Genomic DNA, 17,086 nt, shown 5'->3' with positions numbered 1-17,086 from the left:
GAATAAAAAAAATATAGAAATATTTCATCTTTACATTGATATTTAAAAAGTTTAGACCCTTAGGTAAATATTTACATGTTTTTTTTTTTTATTATTGTAATGGGTTTTTTTTTTTTATATTAAACATTTTATTTGGGTAGTTTTGGGAGGGTGGGAGGTAAACAATGTGTTTATAATGTAAATGTGTGTTAATTTTTATTTTTTTTAAATTTCAGATGTAGTATTACTTTTTGGCCACAAGATGGCGGCCATGAGTTTGTTTACATGACGTCACTCTAAGCGTAGCATACGCTTAGAGGGACGCACGGGAGATGCAACAGCCAGAAAAAGCGGAGCTTCTGAGAGAAGCTGTCGCTTTTTCTGCGGGGGAGAGGAATCAGTGATCGGGCAGCATAGCCCGATACACTGATTCGTGGGCTAACGATCCGCAGCCGGGAGCGCACGTGCACGCGCGCGATCGGCCGTGGGAGCGCGCGGACGCGCACATGGCCTCCTGGGCGTAGCTAGTACGTCCAGGAGGCCAAAGTAGTTAAAGAAGAACTCCAGTGAAAAAAATGTAACATAAAAAGTGCTTCATTTTTACAATAATTATGTATAAATGATTTAGTCAGTGTTTGCCCATTGTAAAATCTTTCCTCTCCCTGATTTACATTCTGACATTTATCACATGGTGACATTTTTACTGCTGGCAGGTGAAGGAGATGCTGCTTGCTTTTTGGCAGTTAGAAAAAGCTGCAAACAGCTAATTCCCACAATGCAATGAGGTTCAAAGACAGGAAACTGTCATGACCATGGTCCTGACATCATACTGTGGGAGGGGTTTCATCGCAATACAGAGCCCCCCTGATGATCCGTTTGAGAAAAGGAATAGATGTCTCATGGGAAAGGGGGTATAAGCTACTGATTGGGATGAAGTTCAATTCTTGGTTACAGTTTCTCTTTAAAGTATAACGGCCAAAAACAGAAATAATGATTTTTTTCCCATTTTTTTTTCTTATTTTTCCCTTTAAATTGCATTTAGAATAAAATAATTCTTAGCAAAATGTACCGCCCAAAGAAAGCCTCATTGGTGGCAAAAAAACAAGATATAGATAATTTAATTGTGATAATTATTAATAAAGTTGTAGGCGAATGAATGGGAGGACCGCTGAAAGGTGAAAATTGCTCTAGTGCAGAAGGGGAAAAACTCCTCAGTAGTGAAGTAATTAAGTATCAGAGACTGCTGGTACAAAAAACGGGGCTCACAGCAGAGCTCTGTGAGCTGGTCAGGAGCCGATTTCATTGGCTCCTGACCCTGTGACCACTGTGAGCCAATCGCATATGCTCAACAATCACAGGATCAGTAGCCAATGAAGTCAGCTCCTGACTGGCTCACAGTGCTCTGTTGTCATAGCGACGGCAGAGCGAGTGGGCTGCAAAGGCAGGAGAGTGGTGCAATTGGCAGTAGAGAGAGTGTGTGGCGCGCTTATTGAATTATTTGTCCTCGCAGGGATAACAGGTCCCAAACATGGTGTAGATTTCAATGAGCCTGGTTCCAGAAGCGGTTAAAGAGAAATAGAAAAGGAGAAGCTGCACAGCTTAAATTGAGCAGCGCAAATTAAAACTCCTGTGCGCACGCTACGCGTTGTAGTGCTGCTTAGCATGTTAACTTACGCCTGCTCCTCTTTAAGTATCTGCTGCTCATTTAATCTCACTCTGAGCCCGTTGGATCTAGTGTATTTCTAGGACGTGGTCCCCGCACTTTGATTGGCCCAATAGACTGCTTGTTACGCTTTCGCAACACAGCTTAGTGAATCAAGGTCAATGGCCCTTATTCAAAACACCTTGGCCCATATGCAATTAACTTTTACCCTGAGTTATCTCCTAGGAGATAATTTTTATATTGTCCTTAGAATAACTTTTAAGCATTTTACAATTAAAAAATACCTAAAAGTAGGTGAAAACGTACTGTCAAAATTACTCTGTTGCAAAGAGGCATATAAACTACATGTAAGCCAATTATTATGGGCTCCACAATGTGCTATATTTTTTGGACTATTAAGGTGCATACACACGCCGGACTGGAGGCAACGACGGGTCCGTCGTTACCTCCCGCTGGGTGGGCGTGCCAACGACAGTCCGGCGTGTGTACGCACTGTCGGCGGACTGATACGGCTGCTCCCGCCCACCCAGCGGGAGGTAACGACGGACCCGTCGTTGCTTCCAGTCCGGCGTGTGTACGCACCTTAAGACTCACGTTTCTCCTCCAAAAGTGGGGGGGAAAGTCACTGTGTCTTATAGTACAAATGTAGGGAGTTCCTGATTTGTGAACATCTGCCAATCCGAACCTTCAACCCGCCGTAATATCGAGGACTCCCTGTACTGTAGCCATACAGAGGAGGACACAGGGGGACAAATGGAGGAAACAGGGGTGCCCAAAAGGGCATAGAGGAGGACACAAGGAAGAGAGAGGCGGAAACATGGGGGACATAGGAGGACACAAGGGGGACACAAGGGGGACAGAGGAGGCCACAAGGAGACACAAGAGGGACAAGGGGGCAAGAGGTACAAACGGGGCATAATCCACAAGATGCCCCTTCACCATCGATGCACCAGGTTTTGTATATATTTTTTACCGTTTTTTTTGTCCTCTAAACCTAGGTGCGTCTTATAGTCAGGAGCGTCTTATAGTCCGAAAAATAGGGTAATTCCAAAGATGTCTAGCTGTTCTTCACAGTCCAATCTTTAGTGCAGAAAAGTTATAACAGCACATGCAGCCTGGCTACATATAGAGTTGTTATGGCCACATAACTAGCTAGAGAGAGTTTTAGATCTTTTGTAAGGTCAGACATTTCACATACTGTATTTCCACTTGTGTGTCTGTTGCACTTCAATAATTAAAGCTATTCAAGCAAAATAAATATTTGCCACTCCATTCTAGAAATAATACATCAATATTTATTGAACACTTAATGAGCATGTAAAAATATACAGTATATCTATATCACATAATCAGTACAAGTAACAATATCATTCCATAATAGAAAGTCTTATATAAATGTTCCACCATGCTTGCGATAAAAGCCCACCTGAAGTGTGAGGGACATAGAGGCTGACATATTTATTTCAATGCAAATTTTAATCAATGCACATTTTCTTGCTGCCCTGCTGATCCTCTGCCCCTGATCTTTTTATGCTAGGTACACACCATACAATCTTTTTCCAATCGATTTTTGATTTTCAGATTGATTTTCCAATCATTTTCCAATTGATTTCCATTCACTTCTATGAAAATTGATTAGAAAAATCAATCGGAAAATCGAAAATTGATCGAAAAAATTATCGAAATTCAGATCAGACATGTTGGAAATAATCGATCTGGCAGGTAAATCTGCCAGAAAATTGTATGGTGTGTGCCTAGTATTAGCTTTAGACCCTGATCCAGAGCCATATCATCCACAAGGCAGTAGCCTGGCAGGGCAGTTTCTAATCTAAATTGATACCAGAGCAAGAGCAAGGGTGTAAAAATTGTGCCCCCCCTTCCCGACTCGAGAACATTATTTGCGATGTGGTATTTAGCCCAGGAATCAAGAATCCAGGTATAGGTGCCCACAATATAGGTATCCAGGCATAGGTGCCCTCAGTATAGGCAGCCAGGTATAGTTGACCCAGTATAGATAGCCAGGTATAGGTCCCCTCAGTATAGGTAGCCAGGTAAAATTGTCCCCAGTATACCTAGCCAGGTATAGGTGCCCCAGTATAAGTAGCCAACTACAGGTGCTCCAGTATAGGTAGCCAGCTATAGGTGCCCCACTATAGGTAGCCAACTATAGGTGCCCCAGTATGGGTAGCCAGCTATAGGTGCCCCAATATGGGCAGCCAACTATAGGTACCACAGTATAGGTAGCCAGCTATAGGTGCCCCAGTATAGGTAGCTTGGTGTAGGTGCCCCAGTAGAGATAGCCAACCATAGGTGCCTCAGTATAGGTAGCCAGCTATAGGTTCCCCACTCTAGGTAGCCAGGCATGGGTGCCACTTCCCGGCTGGGGATTACAGTGAGCGAGGGGGGAGTAGCGGCACACTAGGACTCAGCTGTGGGGAGGGGGGCCTGACTCCTCCCTCCCTCTCCTCGGGTCCCCCTCCATGCTCCTCCTTCCATTGCGGAAATGTATGAGCGGTAGGAAGCGGTTAGTGGAAACTCAACTTCTTGGCTCCGAACAGGGATGATGTGCCACCTGGCTCCTCTGTCTCTAGTGCCTCTCACTACTTTGGCTAAAGCCTCTAAAACTGCACAAATCAATATTCCCGTCATCTTTCAGGCATGTCTGTTAGTTGAGACTTCTGGTTGCCTGAATTCCAGATAAAGGGGACTTTGCTGTACATAGCCGAGTTCATTTTGTCAAAGCTATGTGTCCTTGTTGAGATGTGACCACACTCTGTTAAGCAAGGATAGAGAAAGATGGAAATAGATAGAGATAAAGGGTATTCCTCACACTTCTGCTTAGCTTGGTAACACCCATCCGACCTGATTCTGGCCAGTCTGCAGGTTGGAAGTGCACTGAACTCACCAGTAGGGGCACAACTGCAAATCTGGGGCCTCCCAGCAAAACACTGATAGGGTCCTCAAGTGTTTACAACCCTTCCCCGTGGTGATCCCCACGCACTGGAAGCCACCATAATGTTCTCCCATAACAGTGTGGCCACAGTGACTCAGCAGTGTATTTGCTGGTCTGGAGGGAGTTCAGCTTTAGGGTCTGTGTCCGGTGTTTTTACAGGATGATCTGATGATTCTGCCTTCAAGTGGTTGGAGCTTCCGGTGGTTCTCTAATACAAACTCTGGCTTTTCAGCCTCAGATGAACACCGCAATTCACGGAAGTGTTGCAGCTGGGGGTGGAAGACAAGAGGTTAGTTCTCATATAAAATATTTATTATGCAGTGTGTAAGCACTTAAACATATTGAGATGGTGGAATGACTTTGTGCTATTGCACAGGCGTCAACCATCTGCACTGGCGCAGTATGGCCAAGCTCTGTCGACATGCCCTTGTTGACAGGCTTGGAGAGGTCTCAGCGCTGGAGCAGCAAGGAGTAGGGTGACGGATGAAACCTCTGCAGGATCCAGAGGCTTCCCTTGGTAAGTATCCAAATTGGGCACTTTTTTCACTTCAGGTTCTCTTTAAGAGGGCTTTCATAAAGTGGCTGGATAGTGTACTGGTTAGTGCTCTGCCTATTCAGTAAGAAGTCCTTAAGCAAGACTTCCTAACTATGCAGAGGTCCCTTTGAGCTGCAGCTTTTGAGCACTTTGAGTTCAACAGGAGAAAATCGCTATACAAATATTAGTATTATTTTTCAGATTTCACAAAAATTCCCTGCCTGGTGCCTACAATTACAAGTGTAGTTACCCCTTGGGCAAGGGTGCTCTGTGGAGGAGTGGGAGGCTTCACCCCCTTCCTTCTAGAGGGTAACCCCTAATCCTATGGAACATGTGGGCAGGTATCACTGGGGGAGGAGATACCCATGCTGACGGGCTCCAAATTCCCTGGAAAATACAAGCATGTTTGGCAGACAAGAAGTTAACAGTGCTTTGGAAAAGGGGGGGGGGGGGAGTTGCTCTTTATTTTCACAGTTTTTAAAGAAAATATGTAGTGTCACTTTAAATTTTAAAAGTTTCCCCAGCTAATTCAGGAAAATAGAATTTTATGGATTGAAGGGGAAGCTAATGAGTTAAACAAAAATTATGCAAACTGACACAGCACACAAGGTACAGAAAGCACTTTTCCCAGCTATAGCAAATTGAAGGCCCGTTTCCACTTGTGCAGTGCGAATTAGTCGCCGAAAACACAAAAACGAATTCGCAAGCGGATGCAAATTTTACAGCGAATTTGCGGGCGTTTTCGCATATGTTAATGAGTATACGAATTTAACCATGTCAGTGACTATATGCTTCTACATTGATTTTATGCGAAAACGGCCGCGAATTCACGATAAAATTCGCATACGAAAACGCCTGCAAATTTCCTATTAAATACATTGTATGCGAATCGCACACCGCAAGTCGGTGTGCGAATTCTGATGGCTCTGCCGTGCAGATTTTTTCTGCACAGAAAAACGCTCAGAAATCCTGACAAGTGGAAACAATTCCATCCACTTGTATTGTCTATGCGAATCTGCATGCAGGAAACGCATTCAGATTCGCTCTAGTGGAAACGGGCCCATAGTGATGATGCATGTTTGAGGGCTTTCCTGACATACTTGCGCTATACAATTCAATGCAAAATGTGCGAAATTTTTACAAATCTAGTAAAACAGATTCACTTATCTCTAATCAGGAGGAGGTCTGTTTACAAGGAGAGGCCCACCTGTTCAGAACTGACAGTGATCGCCTCCTGCAGGACAATCCAGGTCACGCATTCCAGGAAAGGACTTGTAGTGAGTGATCCGAGGTATGTCCAGTAAATTATGTCTTTGGGCAGCAAATCTGTAGCATTAAATTTTGCAAGAGAGCATTCTTTACTCTAGAAAGATAAAAACAAAAACAATCACACATTCCGGTAAAGAGAAAAAGAAAAACAATGACAACAACAATAAACTACATTTGTAAAGTGATTTTTTTTCTTGTAGGACTCAAAGTGTATAAGCATGGTTCAGACCAGTATTTGGTTGATTTTGGTACAGAGGAAGAATTCTACAAGACTGTAAATGACCGGCTAAACAGGCAGCTTTCAGTCTGGATTTGAATAACTTCAGGAATGGGGCTGTCTTTACTAAGTGTGTTAGGGAATTCCAAAGGGAAGGGGCAGCATGACAGAAAGCTCTGGCTCCAAAGGTTTTGAGGTGCACTCTCGGAGTGACCAAGTTTATGGATCCTGTCAGGGGCGTAACTAGAAGTCACCTGGCCCCCCTGCAAGACGCAGCATGAGGGGAGAGGATTGGACATCAGTGGGGAGGTGGAACAGTCCCCCCTTCCCTCGCCTCGGGTTCTCCTCTCAGCACTCCCCCTCCAGCATCTATCACTAGCAGCACTGGCGACGGCAATACATACCTCCATCCACCCATGGGGGTTCCGCTCTCTAAGTGTCTGACGCTACTTCCTGTTTAAACAGGAAGTAGCATGAGGCTCTTAGAGATCGGTGACCTCTGGCGGTGGATGGAGGTACGTGTTGCTGCCGCTGCTGCTGCCAGTGATATATGCTGGAGGGGGATCACTGAGAGGAGAGCCTTAGGTGGGGGGGGGGGGCTGTACCCTCTCCCCACCGATGTCCAATGCTCTCCCCTCATGCTGCGACCCCTCCTGCCCCCCAAAACAGCCCTGAGCGGGCCCACCCGCTGCTGCATGGTTTGCAGCCCCTATTGTTACGCCCCTGAATCCTGCTGATCTGAGGTTGTGAGAGGTGTGGTGCAGTTTCAGCAAGTGTAGAAAGTTGAATGTCAACAGTCCAATCTTGAAGAGTATTTTCCATTTTACTGGTAGCCAGTGCAGTGAGCAAAGAATCAGTGTAATGCGACAGCGGCGAGGCAGGTTTGTTAGCAATCTGGCAGTAGCATTCTGCACTAATTGCAGGAGGTAAAGGACCTTGTTTGGAAAGCCTGCATAGAGGGCATTGTAGTAGTTGTAGAAGATCCTCTGGGGGAATGAGATGTTTAATTTTTGCAATGTTCCACAGATGAAAGTAGGAATATTTGACAGCCAAGATTTAGTTTCTGAAGCTCAATTCCCCATCGATCAGTACACCAAGGCTGCGCACAAGGTCAGAGCTATTTATGTCTAAATTCCCTATCCTGATTGGTGCTTATTTAGAATAGAGTTGTTTTGATGCCAAGCATTGCCCTTTGACAACAAATACCTAAGTTTTGTCAGCATTCAGTTTCAGCCAGTTGTCATTCACCCATTCTTGTAGCTCAGCTAATCAAGAATTTATTTTTGGAATAGGATTGTTCCTCCAGGTTTGAAGGACAGTTATAGCTGTGTGTCATCAGCATAGCAGTGGTACTTTAGGCCATGTTGTTGGGTAATTGTACCAAGTGGTAGCATGTAAATTGCAAATAGAAGATTGCAAAAACAGTATAGTAGATTGCAAAAACAATCTCCTAGGTTATGAGAAGCTCGTTTTATATTACAGACATATTAACTTGGTGCAATCACTACTTTCAGCCGAAGCAGCAGTATAATTGCTGAGGGTTCTGCAGAGTGCTGAGCATACATAGTTATATGTCTATGATGAGAGGAAGAACAAGGGCCACTTATTAGGTCAGTAAAAACGTACAAGGAAGGTACGCAAGTAATAGGAACATCCCCATCCCATCTCCTTAGGCTATTTGGGATGCAATGTTTGCAATAAAAATCAGGGTTCTGGATCATTTCTGACACTTCCTTAGGGCTAGTTCTAATTCCCCATTTTCACGGTACAAAGCGGTCCCACTCCCCCAGTAATGCCATCGGCAGATCAACATAGACCACGGCACATCATCCCTTGCTTAGGCCTAGATTGGCACACGTGATGTTGGAGACAAAGATGCGATGTCAGGGGCAATGATATAGAGAGAAGGCTAAAGACAAGATAGGTGAGTTACAAGAGGTGGCAGTTCAAGGTTTTAGTGAGTTTAATTGGGGGATAATGGCTGCACTATGGATGGGAAGGGGGAACAGGCCGCACAAGAGGCATAGGGCCTGATTCACATAGCTCCGCCCGGTAATAATGTTGTGCATTATCCAGTATGGGTAGCCAGATGACTTCTCCACAACATAGGCTGCCAGTATATATAGTCAGATGATTCTCATAGGCTGCAAGATGCCCCTCAGTAAAGTATAGTTAGCTAGAAACCCCCCCCCCCCCCCAGTATAGATAGCCAGATGCCCCCCAGTAAAGGTAGCCAAATTATTCCCCCCAATTTAGGTAGGAAACCAGATACCCCCTGCCCCACTAGTGGTAGCCAGATCATTTCTCCAAGTACAGGTTGCCAGATGCCTCTCCCCCATTATGGGTAGCCAGATTCCCCCCACCAGTCTAGGTAGCGAAATGGTTCCTTCCAGTATAGGTTACAAGATCCCCCCCTCCTTAGTATAGACAGCCAGTTGACCTCACCCATTGTAAATTGCCAGTATAGGTAGCCAGATGATTCTCCCTCAGTACAGGTAGCCAGATGATGCAGTAGAGGAGTGAAGTAACTCACCTCTCCAAGATCCCTGAGGTTGCACACAACCAGTTTTCCTCCTCTCAGGTGTACCATTTGAATGTTGCAGCACCACTGGTCACATGATGATAGGTGGCACTGCACCATAGAGATGGAATGCCTGGGAGGAGGAAGAAGGGTTGTGTGCATCCTTATGGCTCCATTCCTGGAGTACTTCACACCTCTGCTGGCCACTCTACATACTCCGGTTTCTCCACCTGCCGCAACTTTGCCCGGGGAGTTGACCAACTCCTCAAAACTGTCGGCTGTGCTTAGAGTGCCCCCTCTGGTGTCTGTTCTCAGCATCAGGATACAACACATATCCAGATATCTCTTCCAGCTTCCAGCTTATCTTCTCTTCCAGCTTAGCCATATTTGTAAAACTTACCCTTGTTTTTATTTCATCCAGATGATCGATTAGACTTTGTATTGCAGGATTTGCATCTCCAATCTGCAATTAAATACACAGTTCAGGTACATAACGTTAATTACCATTTCAGCTGTAATAATAACAAATGTGTCATTACCAAAGTGCAAAGAAAACATGACCTGATCTAAACTAAGCTTTGCGGATACAGGAAGTCAATTAAACTAAGTACAGCATCTTGTGTCATTTTAATAATATGTTTTATTAGGTTGTTTACTTGCAGGCTAAAAATATTCATTCATTATGGAAGGACATTTTGAACATCTCTAATACCCGCTGCTATAACTAGATGTATTGATCTTCCTGTGCCAGACATTCCTTCCTCAAAAGTACAAAGCTGTTGATCAAAATCAAGGTCAAATTAATACATTTATTTTGAATTCTTATTATATTTTGTGCTGCATCCTTGTTCCATGTACTGCAATCTCCTCTTCGTTATAAAGTATTATCTCGTTTTAGTAAACTGTGATATTGTAAAGCTTCTGGTATAGTAAACTGAATGCCCAGATCCCAGTTAAGCATCATTATACATGTATGAGTAGCGTCTGGTATAGTAAACCTGGATATAATACAACTTATGTTATAGTAAACCTGTGGAATTCTGTATACAGTGCAAGCTATAGTGGAAAGTGGGCAGGTGCATACATCATACGTCAGTGTATACAGTACAGCTATAGTGGAAAGTGGGCAGGTGCATACATCATACGTCAGTGTATACAGTACAGCTATAGTGGAAAGTGGGCAGGTGCATACATCATACGTCAGTCGCAGAGACCCATGAGCCTGCTGGCTGCCACTTGTAGCCGAGCGCTGTTAAAACAGCGCAGGAGATTTGGGCGCAGCTGGCGCCACCATAGGTTGTTATACGGCTATAGCTGCACTCAAAAGACAGAGCTCAAATTACTTTTAAAACACTGTAATTCGGCCCCCAGCAATAGCTGGAAGCCAAATTACATAATTCCCCACTATCCATGGTGGCCTGGAGGGGGAATAGTAATTAACGCCACCGGGACTTGTGCAGGAGCAGTGTGAACCATATATCAGCTTTATCCTGCGCCCAAATCCTGGCGGCAGGTTCATAGGTATGCCTTGCAGCATGCTCGCTATCTGCACACTACTCTGGGCCTGCATGGATCACCTCAAAAGTGAGACCTCTGCTTCCTGTGTAAGCTGCTGTTTGATTACTGAGGGAATTATCTATCATCTGTGACTTGCTTGTGCATGGCTGCAATGTTACAGTATCGTCCAGGCTGTACATGGCTGCAATGCTACAGAATCTTCCAGGCTGCACAGAAATGTAGACAGAGGAGCATACTATCAGTACCGTACCTGCATTAACTAGTAATTCTTCCTGTGCAAGTGGTTGCATAATTATTGTATGCAAATCCATGCATATTATGCACTGTGCATCTTCATCTAGCTTAGATACTGTCTGTGCTCACTTGCTGAAGCATTGAAAAGAAAAAAAAAAAGTACTATAGTATACTTTATGTGCTTGAGTATGACCATTTCTGATATAGTAAACTTCTGATATAGTAAACCACTTTGCCTGGTCCCTTGGAAATTACTATAAAGGGATTCTACTGTATGTGCTGAAAGCGCTCTCACTTCCAGATGCAGCCCTACCAACCTACCTGTGTTGTGCAATTCAGCCTCTCTTCCATGTATAGCAGACCCCACACATGCAAAACAAGGGGGGCGCACAGCTCTGGGGACCGATCAGGGCCGGGTGTAGGGGCAGGAGGGGGCACAGTGCAGGAATGGGGAGCAACAGGTACAGACAGCGGTGGGAAGGGCACCCCGACTCCCCCCTCTAACCTTGGGCTCCCTCATCAGCGCTCCCCCCTCCAGCAATGAAAGCAGCAGGCAGTGAATGCAGACTCACCTCTTCCGTGTTCCATCTATACCATTACCTATTATATACTTACTCAGTTTTGCTAATACTGTGCAGTACAACCCCCCCCCCCTTTACAACCCCCCCCCCTTTATAGCGAGTCTTGCCGTGGTGGGTGGCACCCTGCTCCAGTGGCTCTTCCAACCAGGGGCGTAACTTGAAGTCACCGGGCCCCCCTGCAAGAATTTGAGCAGGAGAGGTCGCAGCATGATAGGAAAGCGTGGCCGCACATCGGCGGGGAGGGGGAACAGTCTTCCTTCCCACTCACCTCGGGCTCTCCCCTCCTGCATCTATCACTGGCAGCGGCAGCAGGAAGGACACATACCTCCATCCAATGCTGCAAGTTCTGATCTCTAAGTGCTTCACACTACTTCCTGTTTAAACTGCTTAAACTGCGACCCCTTCTGCCCAAAATGGCCCTGAGCAGGCCCCAGAGGGGCCCCAGGCCCCCCGTGGGTGCAGGGGCTGCATCCCCTATTGTTACGCCCCCCTGCCTCCAACTCTATGCAAATTGTTAATATAAAAACACATATTCAAGGTGGTCAAAATACCTTTAACAGTACTGCTACTACTGCCAAGCCATCGCAGTTCTTAGTGGCTTCCTCAAAGGAACCATACTTCTCTGAATTCCAATGGACGATGTGCAGCTTTGAGCATGAAAAAATAAAAATGTTACAAGGTTATAACTTATGATTCATCTGTAATAGATAGTGAAATGCTAATTTTACAGGCTGATGCAAATGTTGTTGCAAATCATATGCAGCTTGGAACTGAGTCAGTGCAAAGCAACAGCAACTGCTTTTGCCAAAATAATAAGAGCGTGTTCGGTATGACAAGGTCAGTGTGGAACTCCAGTGGACGAAAAGAAAAAGAGACAGAGAAACCGACCAGGAGCAACAATAGTGTAGTATTTTCATAAAAGTAAAAATAATAAACAATAATACTACTTTCAAACAGAACTTAGAAACAAAACTGTTTAGAGCATGTGAAGAAAACCGTCTCCACATGGATGGAAAGCCCTCTTCCGGACTTGGGTCGCACTCCAATCGAAATAGTCCACTAGAACCACTGGATATCAGTTGCAGGGATAACCCTTAACAGGCGGACTACACTTTACAGGTTGGAAGGAGGAGCCCCAGTGTGATAAACGCCGCCCTCCCTCGGCAGAACGAGGGGTCTTTACTCCCCAAATCCCCCCTTGTAAAATCCACTACCAACTTGGTCGTAGATTTTGCTGCTCCCGGAGGCAGAGCTTTTGGTTGTAGCTCTGCCTCCATGCGCACCTATCAGCGGCGGATCTCCGCCTCTTCCCCTCCCCTCTCAGTGAAGGAAGACAGAGAGGGGAGGGAAGCAGGAAGCGATCCCCGGGCACTACAGAGGGGATTTGGGGGGTAAAGACCCCTAGCTCTGCCGCAGGAGAGCGGCGTTCTAGCAGGGGCAAACATGCCCATGTAGAATATAAGGTAAAAAGCTGTTTTAAAAGTCGCTTCAGAGTCTCTTTAAGCACCAGGCATTTTACATATGTCAATACAGCGGGGGTGCCGTCCAGAGGGGAAGGGATCGTCGGGGGAACGGCAGGAAGGTGAGAGGATCCTCTTCCTTCCTCCCCTACTGCCGCAGCTCTGTAAGTGATCACTATGATCTGCCGGTGTTCATAGTGATCACGTGATCAGAAGCCATACGCGATGGCTTCTGATCACTGAGGGGAGGTGTCAGCTGTCATATGTTCTCACCACTCCGGTGCGCACGATCGCGTCGGGGCGGTTCGTTATCATGGACTTTTGAATCTACATCCAGTTAGGGCAGCAGCACCACCTGCTGGACGTAGATTCAAACTACGTTGGTCCCCAAAAAGTTAAAGAATAATTTTTTGGACATCGAAAACAAATAATGCATTTCTCGGATTTCACCCTCTTTTTCAGGTTAATAACACAATGAGGTTGATTCACTAAGCTGCTACAGCAATTTTTTTTTCAACACAACTATGTAACGTTCAGAAAATGAATGCCCAATCAAAGTGCAGGAATATCGTTCTTTGAAGCTACTGGACCTGCCGGGCTCCGGGCGGGTTCATTAGAGGAAAGGTGGGGGGAAAGGCTGCGCATCCCTAAACACATGTTGCAATTGAATGGTTAATCGCACAGGCATACACCGCCTCTGCCAGACTGAAAAATGCATGCCCTGCATCCAAGACAAGTGCTAACATTTATTAAACTAGGAGGTACTTTAGCTTCCAATATGGTTTGCATGCAAAGTATATTATACTAGACACTTGCGCCACGGTGAGGCAGACCTCCGGGCAAGTGACCTAACCTAAATTTAAAATCTCGGGAGCAGCTAAGCAAGAAAAATGTGTAACTTACATTTGGTAGAACAGCGAGGAGAACGCCAGCGCATATCACTAAGGCTGCATCTGAAATGACCACCAGCTCAGTGTGCAGCACCTAAATAGACTCTCTGCACACTTCGCATTCAATTCAGATGCAAATCATATGCAAATCTGCTACTGCTTATCATGCAAACAGGAAACTCAGGAGGAGGGACTGGGAGCAGCTAACCTGACAGTTACATAGTTACAAAGTTAAGGAAAGGTGGGGGGAAAGGCTGCGCATCCCTAAACACATGTTGCAATTGAATGGTTAATTGCACAGGCATATACCGCCTCTGCCAGACTGAAAAATGCATGCCCTGCATCCAAGACAAGTGCTAACATTTATTAAACTAGGAGGTACTTTAGCTTCCAATATGGTTTGCATGCAAAGTATATTATACTAGACACTTGCGCCACGATGAGGCAAACCTCCGGGCAAGTGACCTAACCTAAATTTAAAACCTCGGGAGCAGCTAAGCAAGAAAAATGTGTAACTTACATTTGGTAGAACAGCGAGGAAAACGCTAGCGCATACCACTAAGGCTTCATCTGAAATGACCACCAGCTCAGTGTGCAGCACCTATATAGACTCTCTGCACACTTCGCATTCATTAGAGCGCTCATTAAGTTTAATGACGTGCTTGTTAAACCTTCAGAGGAGGGCGTAATTTAGCAGCGCACGCTATGACTGCATCGCGTACGCTGAGAATTATTACCAAGCTCTGTCGTCATTAAGCAGCGCTGCTGTAGCAGCACAGCTTAGTAAATCAACCTCAGTGTCTTTAATCTCTAACTTAAGTAAGGAGCACCTTTAACTGCTTGCCGACCGTGTCACTCCGATGGGCGTGGCCGCGACGGCGGCCCCAGGACCGCCTAACGCCGATTGGCGTAAAGTCCTGGGGCTTCGTTTTGCAGGAGATCGCACACACGCTGTGTGCGCATCTCCTGCTTGGTAGGCGTAGCGGAGCTCCGCCTTCAGTCTCCCAGCAACGATCACCGCCTAAATAGCATGTACAGCGCTGCGATCTAAGACAGCGTTGTACTGGGGACAGCCGTGTGACACAGCTGTCCCCTCAAGAGTCTCGGCGGTGATCCGCTGTCATAGGCTGAACCCTATGACAGTCGATCACAGTGATAGGCTGGGCGGCGGTGGGAGGGTGGGGCCACAGCATAAATAAAAAAACATACACAATTTTTATTAAAAATAAAACATATAAATATTTATTAAAAAACAAACAAACATTGGGGGAGCAATCAGATCCCACCAACAGAGAGCTCTGTTGGTGGAGAGAAAAGGGGGGGAGGGGTAATCACTTATGTGTTGTGTTGTGTTGTGTTGTGTTGTGAAGCCCTGCAGCTTGGCCTTAAAGCTGAAGCCTATGACAGTCGATCACAGTGATAGGCTGGGCGGCGGTGGGAGGGTGGGGCCACAGCATAAATAAAAAAACACACAATTTTTATTAAAAATAAAACATATAAATATTTATTAAAAAACAAACAAACATTGGGGGAGCGATCAGATCCCACCAACAGAGAGCTCTGTTGGTGGGGAGAAAAGGGGGGGGGGTAATCACTTATGTGTTGTGTTCTGAAGCCCTGCAGCTTGGCCTTAAAGCTGCAGTGGCCTATTTTACAAAACATGGCCTGGTCTTTAGGGGGGTTTAACACTGTGGTCCTCAAGAGGTTAAATGCACTCCTTACCCGAGCTACAGGGATTAAAGACACTGTGTTATTAACCTGAAGAAGAGGGTGAAACCCGAGAAATGCATCAATTTTTTTGTGTCCAATTAATTATTCTTTAACCTCTATATCGAGTTAAGACTTACTTTTAAATCTTCATGAACTCAGAAAATGAGCCGCTAATCTCTAATCCATAACAATGGTGATAATAATTTTCTCTTGGTATAGGGCTCTCTTACCTCAGCAGGGTAGGTTTTCCCATCTATCACATGTTCCGAGCCGTCTCTGTCTGATGAGCCCCAGTGGAAATGGAATTGTCGTAGGCGGTAAAAGCTGGTCAAAGGGCCTTCACTCAGCACTATAAAAGCGATCAGTACAAATGGGCCACAGTTAATCTACTGCCTCTTGGCACATTATCAACTAGCAGTATTCAACAGATATCTTTGCCCGATAGGCTTAAGAGAGCCAGACACTTATAGATGGCCACCAGATAGTTAGACCATCAAATAAATTCTTCTCTGATCGAATCTGATCAGAGAGGGATCTATTGGATGCCCACACACTGTACACAGACTTTCAATCGGTTGAATCGGTTGAGTCCAGTGGCTTTTCTCCATGTCTCCTCCCTGTGTCTTCGTCTCTCCGTGTCATATGACAAAATCTGGAGTTCAAACACTAGAGGTCTGAACACCAAGTGTATCATATAGACTATTCAGGATATTTCGTAGCAGCGCAGTGTTATTTATTTATTTATTTTTTGATGCATGCGCATTACATAGCTGACTGGTGGGACTGAAAGAGAATCTGTACTCTGAAATTCTTACAATAAAAAGCATACCATTCTATTCATTATGTTCTCCTGGGCCCCTCTGTGCCGTTTCTGCCACTCCCTGCTGCAATCCTGGCTTGAAATTGCCAGTTTTTGGCAGTGTTTACAAACAAAAGACATGGCTGCTAACTAGCTTGTGACAGGCTGAGAGGAGCTCAGTCTGTGACTCACACAGAGCCTGCAGGGGGCGTGGTGAGTGTGTGCATACCTTCTATCCTATCACAGCAGAGCAGCACAGGTATCCATAAATGCTTTTTTTGTCTCAGATACACTTTAAGTTTTCCATGCATTGGACTTATAGGATACCTTCCCTATTCTCATTCTGATGCTCATGCTCATGAACCCATTGTAGGCACTTTTGGCATGGGCACTCTGACTGGTCTGCAGGCTTTGATCCCTCTTGTGCACCTTTCTCTCATGGCCAACAACATTTTTAATAATTTGTGCTGCAGAAGCTCTTCGGTGCAACTGGACCAAACAAGCTGGCTTGTGCAACAATGAGCCTTGGGCACCCATAACCCAGTATCTGAATCACTAGTTGTCTCTGGACCATTTTTGGTAGGTACCAAAGGCTCCATACCAGTAATTACCCTGTTTCAGCCAGGCTCTAACTTAGTCATCTAGCACACTAGTTATTTCGGACCTTGTGTAAGGTGCTCAGCTCCTCATACTTGCCAGTTTACTGCATCTAATACATCATCTTCTAGAGATGTTCACTAACTGCTTAAAATAGTGG

At 45.4% G+C, this 17,086-nt stretch overlaps 1 protein-coding gene across 3 annotated transcripts in view; it reads right to left on the bottom strand.

Moving 5' to 3' along the window:
- Positions 1 to 17,086, bottom strand: part of LOC137519012 (carbonic anhydrase 13-like) — a 204,168-nt gene that overhangs the window by 138,995 nt on the left and 48,087 nt on the right. For 2 of the 3 annotated variants that reach the window (XM_068237586.1, XM_068237585.1), the window contains exons 3-7: positions 15,761 to 15,879; positions 12,022 to 12,117; positions 9,538 to 9,600; positions 6,338 to 6,493; positions 2,994 to 4,864 (exon numbers count right to left, since the gene is read on the bottom strand). The exons of the other annotated variant lie outside the window; for it this stretch is intronic. In XM_068237586.1, the coding sequence (XP_068093687.1) occupies positions 4,727 to 4,864; positions 6,338 to 6,493; positions 9,538 to 9,600; positions 12,022 to 12,117; positions 15,761 to 15,879 (572 nt within the window). In that variant the 3' untranslated portion in view covers positions 2,994 to 4,726. Of the gene's footprint in view, positions 1 to 2,993; positions 4,865 to 6,337; positions 6,494 to 9,537; positions 9,601 to 12,021; positions 12,118 to 15,760; positions 15,880 to 17,086 lie in introns of those variants that run through there. 3 annotated transcript variants of the gene reach the window in all.

This window comes from Hyperolius riggenbachi, chromosome 5 (genome assembly GCF_040937935.1).
Source record: "Hyperolius riggenbachi isolate aHypRig1 chromosome 5, aHypRig1.pri, whole genome shotgun sequence".
Taxonomy (NCBI): Eukaryota; Metazoa; Chordata; class Amphibia; order Anura; family Hyperoliidae; genus Hyperolius; species Hyperolius riggenbachi.
Note: the sequence above shows the minus strand (reverse complement) of the source record. Positions and strands in the feature narration are given on the sequence as shown.